Source organism: Microtus oregoni, unplaced genomic scaffold (assembly GCF_018167655.1).
Source record: "Microtus oregoni isolate MIOR12 unplaced genomic scaffold, Mior012 000003F_ref0000135, whole genome shotgun sequence".
Lineage (NCBI taxonomy): Eukaryota > Metazoa > Chordata > Mammalia > Rodentia > Cricetidae > Microtus > Microtus oregoni.
In genome coordinates, this window is record NW_024543062.1 from 70,565,610 (window position 1) to 70,584,030 (window position 18,421).

The following is an 18,421-nucleotide window of genomic DNA, read 5'->3' on the forward strand; positions in this document are numbered from 1 at the left end:
AAACATAATTAAAAAAAAATAAATAAGTAAATAATTGTGTTTGTGTTGCCTGAAACTACACATGAATAAGAAGAGACTGAAATTGAATCTTTAAGTTGATCTTTAGCCAAAGAGTCGGTGACATGACAAAGCAGTGGATTAATTAACATCCTAATAACTTGTTTTCCCTCTCATTTTCAGCCAGTAGACTTCATGAGGTAAGGATGAGGCAGAGGTTGTCTGTCAATCATTGCAGAACTCAGTATTGCCCCTCTGGTAAGGTAATCAGTAACTTTTCAAAGACTCGTAATGTCTGGAGTTCCCCTGTAATCAATCTTTTCCCTATTTCTCATTCTCAAGATGTCTTGTCTCAGACTTTTCTTGAAATGCTGAGTGGAGTTAGTGTCTGCCAGCATTAACCTTGCACTCTTCCAGAGCATCTGCACTGGGGAATGAGGGATCATTAATTCAGAAAAAGTCATTAGTATTTTTACATGCTAAACTATTAATAAGTATATGTAGATTTCTCTCTGCAATGTGACAGACAAGTGTGTCATTTTAATACAGATTATTAAAGCCTCCCTATCTCTCTGTCCCTTCTCTTCTGATCAGTGTGATTAGTGGTTCTAAAGTTGGCTATAGGATAGGGTCATTTCAGGTTCCCTCTCCTCAGTTGCTCAAGGTACTAGCTGGGGACATCTCCCAGGACACCTGTGAGCCCCTCTTGAGTCCAGTCTCTTGCCAACCCTAAGATGGCTCCCTTAATTAGGATATGTATTTCTCTGCTCCCGTGTCCACCCTTCCTTTATCCCAACCATCCCATTCCCCCAAGCTCCCCCCATTCTCCCCTTCTCACGTTTCTCACCCCATTCACCCATAGCCCCATGCCACCTCATCCCCAAGTTCCCAGGTTTTGCCCTGGAATCTTGTCTACTTCCCATATCCAGGTGGATGACTATATGTTTTTCTTTGGGTTCACCTTCTTATTTGGCTTCTCTAGGATCACAAATTATATGCTCAATGTCCTTTATTTATGGCTAGAAACCAATTATGAGTGAGTACATCCCATGTTCATCTTTTTTGGACTGGGATACCTCACTCAGGATAGTATTTTCTATTTCCATCCATTCGCATGCAAAATTCGTGAAGTCATTGTTTTTTGTTTTTTTTTTTTACCGCAGCGTAGTACTCTAATGTGTATATATTCCACACTTTCTTCATCCATTCTTCCATTGAAGGGCATCTAGGTTGTTTCCAGGTTCTGGTTATTACAAATAATGCTGCTATGAACATAGCTGAACAAATGCTTTTGTCATAAGATAGGGCATCTCTTGGGTATATTCCCAAGAGTGCTATTACTGGATCTTGGGGTAGGTTGATCCCGAATTTCCTGATAAATCGCCACACTGATTTACAAAGTGGTTGTACAAGTTTGCATTCCCACCAGCAATGGATGAGTGTGCCACTTACTCCACAGCCTCTCCAGTCATTGGTGTTTTTGATTTTAGCCATTCTGACAGGTGTAAGATGGTATCTCAAAGTTGTTTTAATTTGCATTTCCCTGACCACCAATAAAGTTGTACAGTGTTGACAGAGCCACAAGGAGCTTCCAGGTTGATGTGTTTTATGTAAAAAGAAATTAGTTCAACAGAATAGCTCAAATAGGTCTTTTTCTTTTCTTTCTGATTTTTTCACCAATGGGAAATTAGGGAACATAGAGAACCAAGGAAAGTTCAGTCCCTTGAAAAATACTGAACATGTTCTCAACTACTTAGCTTATCCCCATCTCTACAAAGGTATTTTGTTACTTACTTTGTTTTTAGACAAGTTTTCACTATGTACATCAAGCTAGTATCTAACTGGAAGACCACTTGCCTCTGACTCCCCAGCTACAATTTTATTTCTGGGATTATAGACATGTCTGATGCCCAAATCCTAGGGAAAGGCCTTTTAATTGCTATTGTCTTGATGTGTTCCTTTTTCCCAGCTGGGTTTGCTCATAAGAATATTAGCAGTATCCATATAAATCACAGTTCTTCTCTAACGGGGAGTAAAAGATTAAGCTAGAGACAAATGTGACAGACCATGGGCCTGCAACATATATTCAGGTTGTCCCAAATAACGTGGTTCAGGATGGAAACAGTTTTACAAAGTTTTTATAGATACAGAATAAAAAGAAAAGTAAAAAAAAAATCAAAGTATGTTCAAATACATCATTGGAAGTGTCTGGTGGATGGCTTACACCAAAACAGAGATACCTTTGCTGTAGGTCTCTGATGCTTTCTGATAGTATTTTTAACTTTTGGAATGGCAGAAGCTAGTGACATGTTGGGTTTCAAAAGGAGATTTCAAAAGCATTCTAGCTAATAGTTATGAGAATATTAGGTCAGCTAAAGGTGAGCAATAAAAGGCTAAGGAGACTGAAGGTAGCCTGATGACACTTGGCTCTAGATTTGCAGCATTCCGGCTTCCTTTACTTATGAAGTTCCAATCAGTCAGTCTGCACCAGAATAGCAGACTTTGATCTGTCAGTTACCCAGCACCAATAATCAGAGGCAAGAGTTCAGTCTTCCAGCTGTACTTTATACACAGAGATCTGACAATCTAAGAAGAGACGGAATCTATATCCTAAAAGATCAACCCTCTGTTACCTTTATGTTTCCCTGCTAGCTTGCTATACAAGGAACCTCAGCAGTGGCACATCTTCCCAAAGCTTAGAACTATCCCCACCAGTCGCTCCTCAATTGTTCATCTTTGTCTCTAAGACTCTCTTCTTATTGCATCTTGCACTTTTGCTTCTCATCTCTTTCTCTGTAGTGGAATTTACCTATGCCCAAAGCCACTGAGTCTTAGTATTCTGCTCAATGTGCCATGTAGACTTTGTCTAAATTATACTTTAACTCACCACAAATATACCTTTAGCAGCGCATGTGTACTGAGTTACTTAAAACATATAAAAATAAATTTCTTTATGTAGTTTAAACTACCTATGTTCCCTTAGAATACATAAAATAGGTACTTGGTCTCTCTCTCTCTCTCTCTCTCTCTCTCTCTCTCTCTGTATGTTTATTTACTTGATAATGGTAGACTTCTTTATAGCATGAAAATCTGGGATACCACTACCCAGAAATCTTCAGAGTCCCTAGAGAAAAGCATGAAGAAATAGAATATGTCTGTTACTTTACTCAGAAATCAGATTCCTAGACACTAATCCGTTGATACCCTTCTCCTCAAAAACTATTTCTAAAGACTAAAAATCATTGAGAAGACTGGTGCCAAGTCTGTGTCTGTTAATGTCTATCTTACTATCTCCTATTCCCACAGCTAAGTAGAAACACTAGAACACCTCCTCCAAGATGAAGACACACACACACACACACACACACACACACACACACATATGATTTCCAAATGGAAAGAAATTTAGTGCCTTTCTTTCAAATTTGACTTTTTTGGCTCAGTGGGTAAAGTCTCATGAACATGAGAACTTGAGTTCTGATTTCCAGAACACATATAGAAAGCCGACTCAGCAACCTGAAGGTGAGCTCTACAAGCTTAGGGCACAGAGAAGTGGGATCTTTGGGGCTCCTTGGCTGGCTAATCTAGACAAATCCTTAAGCTCTCTGTTTAGTGAGTGACACTGGCAATAAGGTAAATATCAGTTGAGGATGATACCTGGCAATAGCATGCAGTCTCTACACAAATGTGCACACATGTGCATGTGCACGTGTACATACAGGTGTATATGCCCGCATAAACACACACACACCATTTCACTTACAAATTATTTCCACCAGGTGGTGGTAGCACACACACACAGAAACCCTGTCTCAGAAAACTAAGAAACAAAAAATCTTATTTTCATAGGTTTGTGAAAAAGCTAAATTTAAATAAGCACATCAAAACTGGATTAAAAATAGCCAGGTTAAGCTATTGATGTTTTTGGTTGGTGGTTTGAAATTTTAACAGAATCCACCTGTGTTCCTAAGAAAGAAAACAGTAGTATTAGGATGTACTGTTTGTTTTAACCAATCTGTGACAAATAGGCAGATTTAGGAACAGGTATGAGGTGAAAGAAGAGGAGAAAATGTCTGAGAAAGAAAAGTTTCTCTGCAGAGAACACAGTAAAAATGTTTACTGCTCCTTAAGTATACAGTTAATCTGATGTTATATTGAAATGGTAAAAATTCAGGAGTAATTTCCTGCAAAGCTTCATTTGTGCTCATTTTACTTCAATAAGAAGCATTGTCGATTTTGTTTAAAAAATTTGGCGACAGAACTTGTAAGATAATGAGCACTATGAACATGCAAGCAACTTACAGGCCTGTCATCTCTTAAAAAATAGACCAAAATCTGCATTAGATCAGTAGCAGGACACAATGACCTCTACAGCCAATGCTTTCACTTGTGGTTTAGTAATGGGGTACGCTTGACTCACAGATTTGTCAAGCATCTAGGAAGTGTTGAGAATATACAAGCTGTTCCCACTATTCTGATTAAGAAAAAAAAAACATAGAAATTACTGGAATACTTTTTGTGACAGTAGCCTGTAGAGGAAATTATGAAGCAATTTAATTAAAGGTTTACCTAAAGTACTTTTGCTTCATAATTATAAAAAACAATCAAATAGTGTTGAGATGGGGGAGCAGTTCCTGGAGTTTGAGGGAGACTTCTTTTCTCCGTTGAACATAATTTGAGGGACTATGATGGCAAAATGCCAATGTTCCCTGAAGCTACTATTATCAGTGCCTTCCAGGTCCTTTGTCTCCTAAAATTGAAGTATGAATTTTATGGAGAGAGAATGTATCTTACAAAAGAGATCTGGTATGGAAAAAAACTGACGGGATTTATTGTAGAAAGAGAGCAAGCAGAACTTTTATGAGGAGTAAGGGTCAGTGGGGTGCTGCAGAAAATCTTTTTCTAAGGGTCACTTAGGATTATTGGGCAGAGGAAAGAAGAGGTGAGCTGGCCAATCAAACTGTCCCAATCACAAATATCAAGGAGACCTTCATCTGCCTCCCTATCCCAGACAGGACAGACTGGTGTTTTAGCACTTACCTTCAAGAGCTAATTAAGTATTTATTCACACCCACTAGGCAGCTGTGATCAGGATATTCTTATGGTAAAGGAGAAGGAGAAACCAATACATGACCCAGTTTCTCTAAACATGGCTTTTTTAGCTCCTGGCTAGGACAGAACTTTCTACATACCCAACAGCCAAACATCAGAGTATCAAGCAAAAAGATGTGATTATTTTATTTGATTTACGTTTGCAATGATTTAATTATATTAAACATATTTATAATAAAATAAAGTAGCAAGCAAGAGAATAAAATAAATCTAATTATATTACTTTATTAATTGCTGTATTGTTATATCCTATTCTTAGTATCTAAGAAAAAAAAAGAGGCTTATTATATAATGTTATTTCTAAACTGTTTAGCATTCACAATGTGTTTAGCAAATATCAAGACTAAGAAATAGATTTATGGCATCAGTATTTATAAGAAACATAATTAAGTGTATTAGGCAAATGAATACATAAATGAATACTGTAATTGAATACAAGTAATGCTTTATAGACATAAAGGGTCCTATAATACTTTATCGCATGAGTATTACTTTTAAATTTTCACTAGGTGGCAGGCTTAGCTAATGCATTACTGCTTAGTTTAAAAGAATAAAATTCATTTATGAATAAGAGACAAGTCACATACATTTTGTTCACAATAAAATTTCAACCATAGTAGTCATTCAAATATAATTGAATCCTGCAATTTTAATTATTATTCACTCTCTCTTAGGCCCTATCTATTATTCTGTTTCATCTAATGAGTTAGAAAATAAGCCATATGCTTATAGCATTTACACATTGTAGGAAGATAACAATTCTCCAACAGATGGAATACATTTCTCTCCTTAAGAAGCTATGTTTGCCTCGGAAGTTATCATTCACTAGTGTCCTAATGTCACTTCATATAGGAGTATCCCAGTCTGCCACAGTTTACCACCACTAAAACTAATATACATTGGCTTGTAATCATTCAGTTCTGCTGTCTCCACAGTCAGTTCCCATAGTTGAATAATGAGTATTTCACTTCAATATCTCTTTTGTATTTCCTTAAGACCAGAGATTGCTAGTAATGGGCATTTACCATTTTTTTTTGTTGTTGTTAAATTAGATGTTAGACACCAGCTCTCTAGTCCTAGAACAGTACGAAGGACAGGTCTACAACTCTTCATGCCAGGTAATAGACTTGATATTTCAAAAATACATTTGACTTTTAATATATGAAAAGTCAATATATTGCTAGATATTCTTAATAATATATTATTGTTTCTGATTATCTGACTTTCTTTACTAAGTATCCAATATGTATTAGAGTAGTAAGAAATGACTTTTTGAGTATTGTCTTGATTCTGAAGGATTAGTTAGATTCTGACTATGGAAATTCTTCAGTAAATGCATATTTTTTGTGTGTATGTGTGTGTGTGCTTAAATTTCTTCAGTAAGGTGCCCATTGTAAGTGATTTCTTAAGACGATTTGCCACTTTTGGTTTGAGTAGATAATGTAGCTAGTTCTCTTGATTTACAATAGAAGTTGGAATCTCCCAACAACCAAACATCAAAGTACCAAGCAAGAAGATATGATTTTGTTGTCTGGTCAATATTAGATTTGATAGATCCACCAAGACCAGCCAGAGCCACAATGATAGCAACTCAAGTAGTTCTACATATTGAAGTTCATGTGATGGTTTGGAACAGAACAGCACAAGTCTGTAGACATTGAAATTGTAGTGTGAGTTTAAGCCATCCTCCTTATAGTTTTGCAGAAAGGAGGTACAAATGGGAATAGCAAAGAAGGATGTTCAAGTATAGATTGCAGCATTTAGTGTCTAATTAAACTACAAGATTCTGTGTTAATTGATCTGCTTTATTGACATTACTTATTCCATTTAACTACCTGTAAGCTCCTATTATTAAATACAGGCTGTGACATCGCATATTTTAACTATATTTAGTATTATTATTTTATTAGCTAACTGGCTTTGAAATAAAAAGACAATAATTCTGAAAGGAGATTGCTTGGGATGAAAACTATATAGCTTACTTGTCAAGTAGACAGCAGAAGCGCTGTGCATACCACTAACCCTTCATCCCAACTGCATGAGCCAAGATTCAGAAAATAGGTCTTAAAAGATTTGTTAGTTAATGATATATAAGAGATAGGCAGTGGTAGGCCATGAAAGGAAGACCTGGCCTTTCTAGATGTTGCTGTTTCATAAGAGAAAATCCCTAGAGTATAGGGCAAAAGATAGTGTGAAAATCAAATTCCAGGGAGATTTAGAGGAGGATTTTCACTTCAAAGGATTTAAAATTTCTCATTTTAACTAGATTCTAGAGGAAATTTAAAAAATATGTTTGATTTCAAGCATGTAAAGGTTGAAGAGGACAGCAAACAATGGTATCTTAGGGGAAAAGACTAAGCAAAAAAAAAAACATAAAATCTCTATAAGATATAGCAGTGATGTGGCTTAGCAAAAAGGGGCCTGCCATACAAGTGGCATGTTGTAGTAATTTCTCTCCCTCTCCCCCTCTCTCTATTTCTTACACACACACATACACACACACACACACACACACACACACACAAATACACACACACACAAGCAAAATAGTAACAACAATAATAATAAATAAATAAATGAATAAAAACATTTAAATTTAAATTCCTTGGAAATACTATCTATTTCCTGCCACTTGGCTAAATGTTTCACAAATCATTCAAAATCTTCTGGGCTTCTTTACTTATAAACAATCGAAACAATGGCATGTTACACACACACAAAAAAAATGTGACTGTGTTTTTTATGTTAAACCTATTTATTGGTATTTCTTGCTTCACCTGTGCTACATGTTACTTAGACAAATAAAATCTGCCATCAAAACTAAGATGAAGGCATAATACTGCCTACAGTTCTCAGTTTATAAAGCACGAATGATGCCAAGGTTCCTAAGGTCCCACCTGGGTAAAGAACGGGATATACAAATTTCACATATAACTCTGAAACAGATTATTAAGAAGAATGACTTTAGCATGCTAACTTGAACAGTTAAGGGAGCCCTTGGAATGAGACTTTATAGGAAGTCATCATGAACTGTTGACTCTACTGGGAACATGCCCCTGCATTCTGCTGAAGTGTTATCTTGCCACACTTCCCCTGGGAGGTTGGAGATGTTTCAGCAAATCTTCTATCAGCATCAGGAAATTAGACACCAGGAAATGTAAAACCTCCTCCCCAGCCAGCACCATAGCTCAGGAATAGGGCTTCTCTTTTAAAACAAACACATTCATTTGTAAAGTACTGTCAAGCAATGAGCTGCTAAAGCTAGACTAGCATCAGCATTGGAGTTAATAGGAACTAAAGTTGATTTGTATTTGAGGCCCAGACAAATGGTTTATGATTCATACATTTCAGTCAATGTTAGTCCTTGAGCTCAGAGATGAGTTCAAACTGCTATTGGCATTTTAAGTGATATTAGCTTAATTTAACTTAAAGGCATTATTTGGGAAAGAAAGCATATTACCATAGGAAATAACTACTAGAAAATCCCAAAACATTAGAACAGAAAAACTGTAAGTGATGCATGAAGGTCAGCTAGACCAGAACAGCAACAGAAGCAAAAATAGTCATTTATTGTACAATCATGATGTGCTACTCTGTGAGGGTGAAAAAGTCAACTGTGTGTTGATATGTGACTTTTTCAGTATATAAGAGAGACATATGGAAAAGGGGTAGTTCACAAACACTCAGCTCATCTTGTAACATCTTTATTAATGCTTTCACCTTGACTTCAATTTATTTGTGGAATTTACCTAAATTATGTTATTTTCTTATCTGAGGAGCTCCTTGTGCCAAGATTTGATATTAGAAAGAGTGTGGTATTAGGCTAGGAATTATAGCTTAGAAAATCTCATAGAATGGTCAAGAAGAGCATCATGTGAATTTTATAGCAATTTAAATAGTCATATATTTTATTTTAATATCACCCTCAAAGTAATCTTAATACCTTCTTAAATCAACTTTATGAGTTTCCCTTCTATGCTGTTTCATAATTATGGAAATAAAACATCAAATTAAAGGAAATTTGCTGAATTTATTTTTTTCTTACAGTACAAATATGTTGGTAAAATATTTTTAAAAATAGTGCTACATTTTTCTTATATTTTACAGATCATTTTATGTGGCAGTTCCTGAAGTTGTAATTGGATGTAGTTTTATGCCTAATGCTAAGACACTCATTCATAAATATGTTATTATAATAACATACCATATTGGATTATTAGTGTGATGCAATTTTTTTTCTTTAATTTAGGTTGTTTTCCAGTCTCAGTATTATCACTGAGCTTACTCATCCAGCAAATATGAGATTCATGCAATTCAGAGCCAAGGACTGTTACTCTCTTGCACTTTCAAAACTGGAAAAGGTAAGACCAATATTAAGGAAGTTTGTCTATGTGGATTCAAAGACTCATGGAAGATATGTACCCTTAAAGAATAATAGGCTTTGATGGTTGCTGGCTTCAGTCATAACTCTAGCACAGCCTGAGACAAAGCCAGCTTTGTTGTTGACCCAGGCAAGGGTACCTACGTCTTCAATCAAGCTGCCGGAGCACACTAGAATCTGAAAGGCAGGAGCAAAATGCACTAAAGTCTAGAGATTTGATTTAATAAGAGTCTTTCAAAATAATCCCGTAATTAGGATTACACAATTAGTATGTTCAACAGACCGACGATTTTGTGGTAATGTTCCGTAGATTGTAAGGGTTGGTTTCCATTCTAAGGACTAAGCTGAGTGTGATCCCTGGCATCTTGACTCTTGGGTGATGCTAGATTTGTGGACAACTTCTCAGAAGGGGAGCTTTATGACTAAGTAATGCACAATGGATTGTAGTTACCTACTCAGGAGATTCGCTAATATCTAATCAGAAGATACTTCATGGTTCTTCAGTTTTCAACAGCAAAGATCAATGTTTCAGGTCATTTTTATATGTGGTTAGCTTAGATAAGTGTAGATACATTGCACAATGATCAGGCTAACAGGAGCTACTTAAGGTTTGCTGATCACCAAACTTCATAATTCATATGGCCCAACAACAGTTTCCTTGTGAGTTGTTTAGGGCCAGTACAAGCACAACGGAATAGAGTCAGAATATCTTGCTTCAAAGATGAGTTTCACTATCATAAAAGATGCTGCCTGAAAATCTTAAAGATATATAGTGATAAAGTGTTTGGGGTATTCTCTGTGCTTTCAGTCTCCAGAATTAAAACATATGCTATGGTAGACTACTCTTGCATTACTATTCTTTGGCCCTAGGGAAATCATTGATATTCTTTAGTTACTGATGTAGAAAATAAGCTTGATATGGTGTAAATTCAGAATTATACGCGCCTCAAATCAATAGTGTATGGTAAATATAGATCCATGAGGGTTCAGAGCAAACAACTTCCAGGACGCCACACCATTTCAATACTTAAAGGTTTTTTAGTGACAGTTAAATGGGCCCAATCTCCATAAGCAAATAAAGTAGTTAGGACTCTGGGTGGAATTGGTGATGACATGTACCTTTTGCATTGTCCTGACAAGTGAAATGGATGACATTGTAATGGAGAGCCTAGGCTCTGGAGTCGGAAGCCAAATCTCCACACTTCTCAGTAATGGAATATGGATTAGTTACTTTTTTTGTTTCTAGCCTTGAAGTCTCTTTTTTAAATTAATTTACTTTTTTTAAAGAAAATTTTATTTTTCATTCCAACCACAGTTCTCCCTCTACCCCTCTTTCTGCTCCCCCTCACCTCCCTCACAACCTACCTCCCATCCATTTCTCCCAAGGACTCCATTGGGGAGTCAACAAAGCCTGGGACATTATGTTGAGGCAGAACTAAGCCCCACTGAGTTGCATTAAGGCTGAGCTTGACATCCAGACATAGGGAAGGGGCTCCAATAAGCTAGCTCATGTGTCAGAGATAGAATCTGATCCTATTGCCAGGGGCCTCTCAGATAGTTCAAGTTTCACCATTGTCTCCCACATGCAGAGAGCCTAGTTAGTCCCATGGATCTAGTCTTGAAATCTTATCTGGAAAATGACACTAAAAAATAAATTATGTCATGTAAAGGTTACGGTTCATAATAAAGGCATAACAGTCTAGTATTTAGTTTAATAAGTATTTAAATGATGCTAAATAATGAATTATATTTGTTTATAATATCATAAATCTTGATCCTATTCTCTATAATTATTTGCAAAGCCATTTGATGCAGAAATGTCATAAATGTGGATAATATTCCCAGCATTCATGAAAACTTTGCAGTTGTATGTTTCTTGAACTAAGCATACAAAAGGCAAGATGGACATTTTTAATCTTTATTTATACATTTATTTAAAAAGTAAATGTATTGATATCTTAAAAATCCTTTGTATAAATATAGAAAACTTTATTTGGATATCAAAAGCAGATTATACATGCTATGTCAGTTATTTATATGTAACATTTTATTAACCAAGAACATGTATTTTGAGTATATAACAATCAATTATCTACCTTTGTTTATATATAGGGAATATAAAATTTGTATATCTTTGCAAAAAACAGAGAGTTATGTTACTGAGAAAGGACCCTCTACTGGACACCCATGAAAATCCATTCAGTGGAATCTCATTTGGCTATAACGAAGATTTATTGTGAGGTTGTTTAGGTGAGGGATCAGGAGTGGAAAACGTGTTAGGGTATTAAAGATAGAGAAAGTGGAAAAGCTACTGTTTGATAGAATGACAGAAAGTGAGAACAGTGGAATCTTTGCCTAGGAAGAGATTTTTGTGGTGAAGTAGCACTTTCTATATGCTAGATGTTGACTATGTGATAATACAGGAAGGAGAAATTGGAGTCCTTTCTTTGGATTCTTAGTCTTATTAATAAAATATTAAAATGGGTTTGAGTGAAGCTCATGGACAAAAGGTGATGTTTAATAATAAACTTCACTCTGGGCAATCAAGGTGTAAATGAGATAAACATTGGAATGCCTGTTTATTATGATTTGTCATGCCTCTCTAGGAACGAGTAGACATCTTCTGATGATCTAAATCTAGAAAGAAACCTATGGAATGAGTCTTTCTTTAAGATTTTATCTTATGTACTATTAGTAGTTGTGTGTGTGTGTACATATGTGTTACTTGTGTGTACCCAGTAAACCATTGTTCTGGCCTTGAACTATAAGTAATATCGAGTACTCTTACAAGAATTTACCTGGGATAATTTTATGGTTTTCGTGAAAGGAAAACTACTACAAGAGAGGCCAGAGAGCACCTTCCTGGTTCTTATGCTTTAGCAATTATGAAGGTGACAGCAAGAGTCCTGAGCCTATTGCCACAGCAAGAGTTTCAGGTTCAAAATGGAAAAGTAGCTGAAAGCAGAGAAGCATCACTGGTCCATAGAACTTTCCAAGTATGATTTTAAGTATTTGTCTCAAAAACGTCTTGATAATCCCCAGTTACATCCTGCAGTTGCTAAGCCTAGACCATTACCAGAAGTCTCAAGATTGTATATCCCAGTGAGTGGTATGCTAATCCCCATATCAGAAGCTTTCATTGGTGTTAGCATTCAAGTCAACTATCTTATCCATAGTATATCTTTCCACCTGGGGCTTTGACATTATTATCCCTTCACTAAGTAATGATAATGTGAAATGAACTGCGTAGTTTATTAAAAATATATGTTTTTAACTGTTGTCCCTATATTCTGGCTTTAAGCACAAGAATGTCCTAAGCTCAGAGTCTCACCCAGACCTGGACTTTCCCTGTAGGATGTTCCTCTGCATCCTATTTGGTGAAATAGCATTTCATGTACTCTGTGAGTAGACTCACAATACTAGCAGATGGGTGAAACTCTGAGAGGTCCTAAGTTACATCTGGATGAGCAGAAAAGCCTTTGATTTGAGTTCAACTGGGAATTTTGACTTTTGTGATGAGGTGGGAACCATGTGAAGTAGGAACCGTATAGTTTGTATGTTCTCTGTACTAAGCACAACAACCTAAGAAACTGGAAGTGCACCCATCCAACAACAGGGAATTGCTATAATAATGCAAACAGCTACAGGCAATAATACTAGTCATTGGAGAGCAGAAAGGGGGGGCATACTAATAACTAGAGATAAACTGTTGAGGTTTTGTTTTGCATATGTTCATTTTGCAAAATCAACAAGAAATAATTTTGTACATCATCTTAAATAAAACTTGAATTAAATTAAATTAAACTTAAATTAGATTAAACAGAAGGGAATAGATATTTATTGGACAACTGCATGTGCACAAAATGCCTTGCCAAATATTGGCAGTTTTAAAATTGAACAGAAAACTTGAAAATTATAATTTGATGGGCAACACAGACATATAAAAATGCATAAGATAATATTGTCTTCCTTCTTATTTTCTGTACAGACAACTATTTTGAGAACCTGAATTATTCGTGAAAAATTCAGACACTATAATTGCTAAATTGAATGCGGTACGAAATGGCAATATTGGATTTGATCCATTAGTAAAGATTCATATGCTGTTTTTTACAAATATAATTTTTTCTATCCGTATTTATTTTTTCAAATGAATTTGAGGATATACAGTTTTTTATTTCTTTACAAATGTGACAAATACAAATGATATGAGTAACAACTTTACTATGTGAATTGTTTTAAAACTTCAATTTAGGATCTTCACATTGGGCCACTAGATAGGCCGTGAGCAACTCTAGAGATTTGTTTGCTTACTCTTGAACATTCCACAGAGTTGCCAAGTACTATTTTAGAAGATGAATGCATAGTCCACATACAAAAACTATTACTACTGAAATTCCAAATGCAATAAAATAAGGGATTGGTGTGGCAAGTGGCTGATTGCCAGAATTAAAATATGTATTATGCTGGAGAAGTTGTGGAGAAAAGAGAGCACTTCTGCATTGCTGGTGGGAATGCAAGCTGTTACAGCCCTTTTTGTTGTCTGTGTGGTGATTTCTCAGAAAATTAGCAAAGAATCTTCCTCAAGACCCAGTAATACCTCTTTTGGGTAAATATCCAAAGGATGCTCAACCATGCCACAAGGACATGCATTCAATTCTGTCATAGAAGCATTGTTTTGCATAGCCAGAACCTGGAAACAATCTAAATGTCCCTTGACTGAAGAATAGATAAGGATAATGTGGTATATTTACACAATGGAGTACTGCACAGCAGAAAAAAAAAACAAAACTAATGACATCTTGAATTTTGTAGAAAAATGGATGGAGCTAGAAAACATCATATTGAGTGAGGTAACACAGACTCAGAAAGACAATTATCACATGTACTCACTCATAGGTGGATTTTTTTAAACATAAATCAAACAATACCAGCCTACAAACCACAATCCCAGAGATCTTAGACAACAATGAGGACACTAAGAGAGACATACATAGATCTAATCTACATGGGAAGTAGAAAAAGACAAGATCTCCGGAACTGGGAACATGGGGTGCTTGGGAGATGGTTGAAGGGGGAGAGAGGAGAGGCAGGGAGGGGAGCAGAGAAAAATATAGAGCTCAATAAAAATCAATTTTAAAAAATCGCAGGCTGTTCTCTGCTTTTCATATTTGTCAGCCTGTTCTGACTTGTGGTTCCCAGCCTGGGGACCTTTCTGCCCTCTGGCTTTCAGGTGATGCATAGACACCACTGTGTCATCTTCACACAAACTGATTCTTATTCCACGAACCAGCACTTCTATAGGGCTGCCTACATTTGAGTACCCGAGATATGCATTATTAAGCAAAAGGGGTACCTTAAGTCATTTAGTATTTGAATGTAATTAACATAAAATATATTATGATAAAAAACTTGAAAAAATATGTATTAAATATAGATTAAACCAGTAAATACAGTGGGTATTTTAAAGAGTTTTAATTATCTGTTAACACAGATATGCATATACGATAGAAAGAAGGAGGAAGGTAGATAGGCTTACAAATCAAAAAGACAATTTTTATGATTCACGAAAAAGTTAAACTTAGGCTGACAAATATCTTTGAAATATTTTGATTTAAATATATATATATGTATTATATATGTACATATTATACAAAGTATTTTTAGAAAACTAGTTCCATCTATTTCTTTCCTATGTTAATTAACACTTACATTCTTTCATTATTTCATTCTCTTACTACTTTGCAAAGCACAAACTCATTTCTTTTTTTTTTTTTTTTTTTTTGGTTTTTCGAGACAGGGTTTCTCTGTGGCTTTGGAGCCTGTCCTGGAACTAGCTCTGTAGACCAGGCTGCCAGGCTGGTCTCGAACTCACAGAGATCAGCCTGCCTCTGCCTCCCGAGTGCTGGGATTAAAGGCGTGTGCCACCATCGCCCGGCCACAAATTCATTTTCTATCTAGTACTATAATCTAAGAGACAGCATATTAATGATTGATGCTTGACATTAAAACTAAAATAGAAAAAAAAAGATAGATTTTAAAACTCTGGAAACAGGGCATGGAGAAATATCTAAGTTGTTAGGAGAGCTTGCTGCCCTTACCAGGAATCTGTGTTCAGTTTCTAGTGCCAGTATTGAGACTGGTGCAAGTCTGTCACTCCAGTTCCAAAACATCTAAGGATATCTTGTGGTTGCTGTGGACACCAGGCATTCATGTAGTGCATATATACATATATAACAACCATTCACACACATATAATAAAACTAAAAAATATATCTTAAAAATAAGTATAAAGGGAACAAAAATACATTGTAACAAACACAGCAATGGAACAATACATTGAATATGAACACACAGGTATATTAAATTTTTGTAAACAAATTTTCTTAAGTTGTATTCATGCACTTTAACTGAAGTTAAATCATGAAACTGGACACAAACAAGGTTATTCTTAATGATTAAGTAATGTCATACTCATCTGCAATTATAGCCTTTGTTTTGAAAATAATTTTCATCTCTGAAACCCTTTATTAGATACCTTCACGATGCAATACAGTAATAAAGAAATGATATTATGTTCCTACGTCAATATAACCTACCAATGTTTTAAAGTATTAAAGAAGAGTAAATTGAAATAATGTTTTAGAGATCATTTCAAAACAATATATTCTAGACTAATCAAGAAGTCATTTATATATACTCCTGATTATTTTTGGTAGTACATTTTCTTTTGCAATTTTCATAAAGATCATATATCTTTTATCTTCTTTTTCTTTTTGGCATTTTTTTTAAAGACAAGGTTTATTTATGTAGTTCTGACTATCATGCTACTCTCTCTGTAGACCAGGCTGGCCTTGAACTCACAGAGATCTGCTTGGGATTAAAGGGCTATACCACCACTAATCACCAATATTTTATCTTGTAAAAATTCAGACATTAGCTATTATTTATAGGCCTGGTGGGATGGCACTGTGAGATAAATCACTTGCTGTGTACACCTGATGACTTAAATTTGATTCCAAAAGTCCAAGCAAAGATGAAAGACAAAAATCTACTCTGAAAGTTATTTTCTGACCTGCACTTGCACTGTGGAACACTCATCCCCACAAACACCCCACCATTACATTCATTTTTCATTAATGGATACTATATTTGATTCTATCACACTGCTTACTTAATGCTAGCTCATTTGCAAAATGGCTACAAAATGGTTAATGTAAGTAAGGTGATCTCTTGCTTTATTCCCCTCTCACTGCCTTTCATCTCACATATTTATTTACATTTTTGTTAAAATTATTGGAGTTATTACTTTAATTCTTATGTCAATATTATTTCCTTAATGGCCCCTGTTTCTACTAGTGGGAATTATAATTGTTTTCTTTCAAAAATTCCAGTGTTGTCATTCATCATCTCTTTTAAGTGATGTAACTGCATCTTGCAAATTATTTTGTTTTCAGGCTTGCTGATATTTCAACATTGCAGTTCTTTTATGAGTTGCAGAGTTTGAAGAGCAGTACATGGTGTATGGGTGTATTTGCATTTTCATATAAAATAAAATTATAAAGCTTCACAACAATGAATGAAATATAATTGAACTCTATTATCCTAGATAATAAAGATAAATGAAATGATGTACTCTTTCTGTCTTCTTACCAGGCAAGCTTCTCTTTTAAGTCTCAATTTTTCTATTATTTTACACAAGACAACATTACCACTCTCCTTAGTCTGCTAATACATGCTTATATCACATGACATTGCTACCCAGTTTCTCCTTCGAAAGTATGAATTTCTGCAAGTTTGGACCCCTACATCCATCGACTGTTCATGCTAGAGACCCATTTTAATCCAAATACACAATAGTTGTCTGTTAAGTGTTTCTCAGTTGTTCTAGGAAATTTTATCCCAAGCCATTATGCAAGTACTCCATTATTATTAGTATTTCTCCCCATAATTTAACATACACTCTTTAAACACATTTTGCTTTTTAAAACAATTTTTTGATGTAATTTCTATATATACAAGTCATGTGTACAATAATGAGCTTATAGTTATTCTTGATAACTTAGTATTTTGTCTTCTGATGTGGAAAATGGAAAGTCTTTGGTTTGAGCAAATCTCATTAATTCATAGTGAGAATCACATACAGAAAAATATAAACCTAGAAGAGATAAAATGCTTTCAAGCCTGATGAGTTGCTGACCTATAATATCCCATTGTTACAATAAGTAGACAACAGGATTCATGTTAAATGTTGAAATCTTAGTAAGCTTCAATAAATTCTTGTCATCTAAATGAGGCCTCTCTGTATCTTATACTTGTAGTAGTTCTCTCTAACTTATAATTTCTATCCATTTGTGCTTCTGCTTCTTTTTTTAACATTTTATAAACTAATGTAACTTTACTTTATGTACATTAGTATGAAGGTGTCAGATCTCTTGGAACCAGCGTTACAGACAGTTAAAACAGCCATGTGGGTGCTGGGAATTGAACCCAGGTCTTTTGGAAGAGCAGCCAGTGATTTTAGCGGCTAGCCATTTCTCCAGTCCGGGCTTTTGTTCCTTAAGATAGGTTTAGATAAAATAAATATGAAGGATTTTGCCAACTAATTTTACATTTGCGATACAATATAATAGCACCACAAAAGAATAGTTTACTGAATTAATCTGTCTTCTGCCTTGGTAACAAAATTGATTATATTATATATTCTCATCAGGATTGAAGCAGTTGTTCAAGACTTTACTTGCTCACATATTTAAAGCCTGTAGGCTAAAAGGGACTGCTGTAGAGTCATTGGTTTATTTTTCCCTTAAAAGAGTCAATAAAACAAAGTCAGAAAATGATAAATACCAACTGTTCACACTTAACAGAATAGTTTCCTATGCCGGACTTTCGGCTTTAGGGAACATCGAGGCATTGTAGACAATATGAAGT

At 35.3% G+C, this 18,421-nt stretch overlaps 1 protein-coding gene across 1 annotated transcript in view; it reads left to right on the forward strand.

The window, feature by feature from the left end:
* The window catches only part of Kcnt2 (potassium sodium-activated channel subfamily T member 2), a 374,550-nt gene that overhangs the window by 320,317 nt on the left and 35,812 nt on the right, over nucleotides 1–18,421 (forward strand). The window contains exon 22 of the mRNA XM_041649255.1: nucleotides 9,359–9,470. Within this exon, the coding sequence (XP_041505189.1) occupies nucleotides 9,359–9,470 (112 nt within the window). The remainder of the gene's footprint in view (nucleotides 1–9,358; nucleotides 9,471–18,421) is intronic.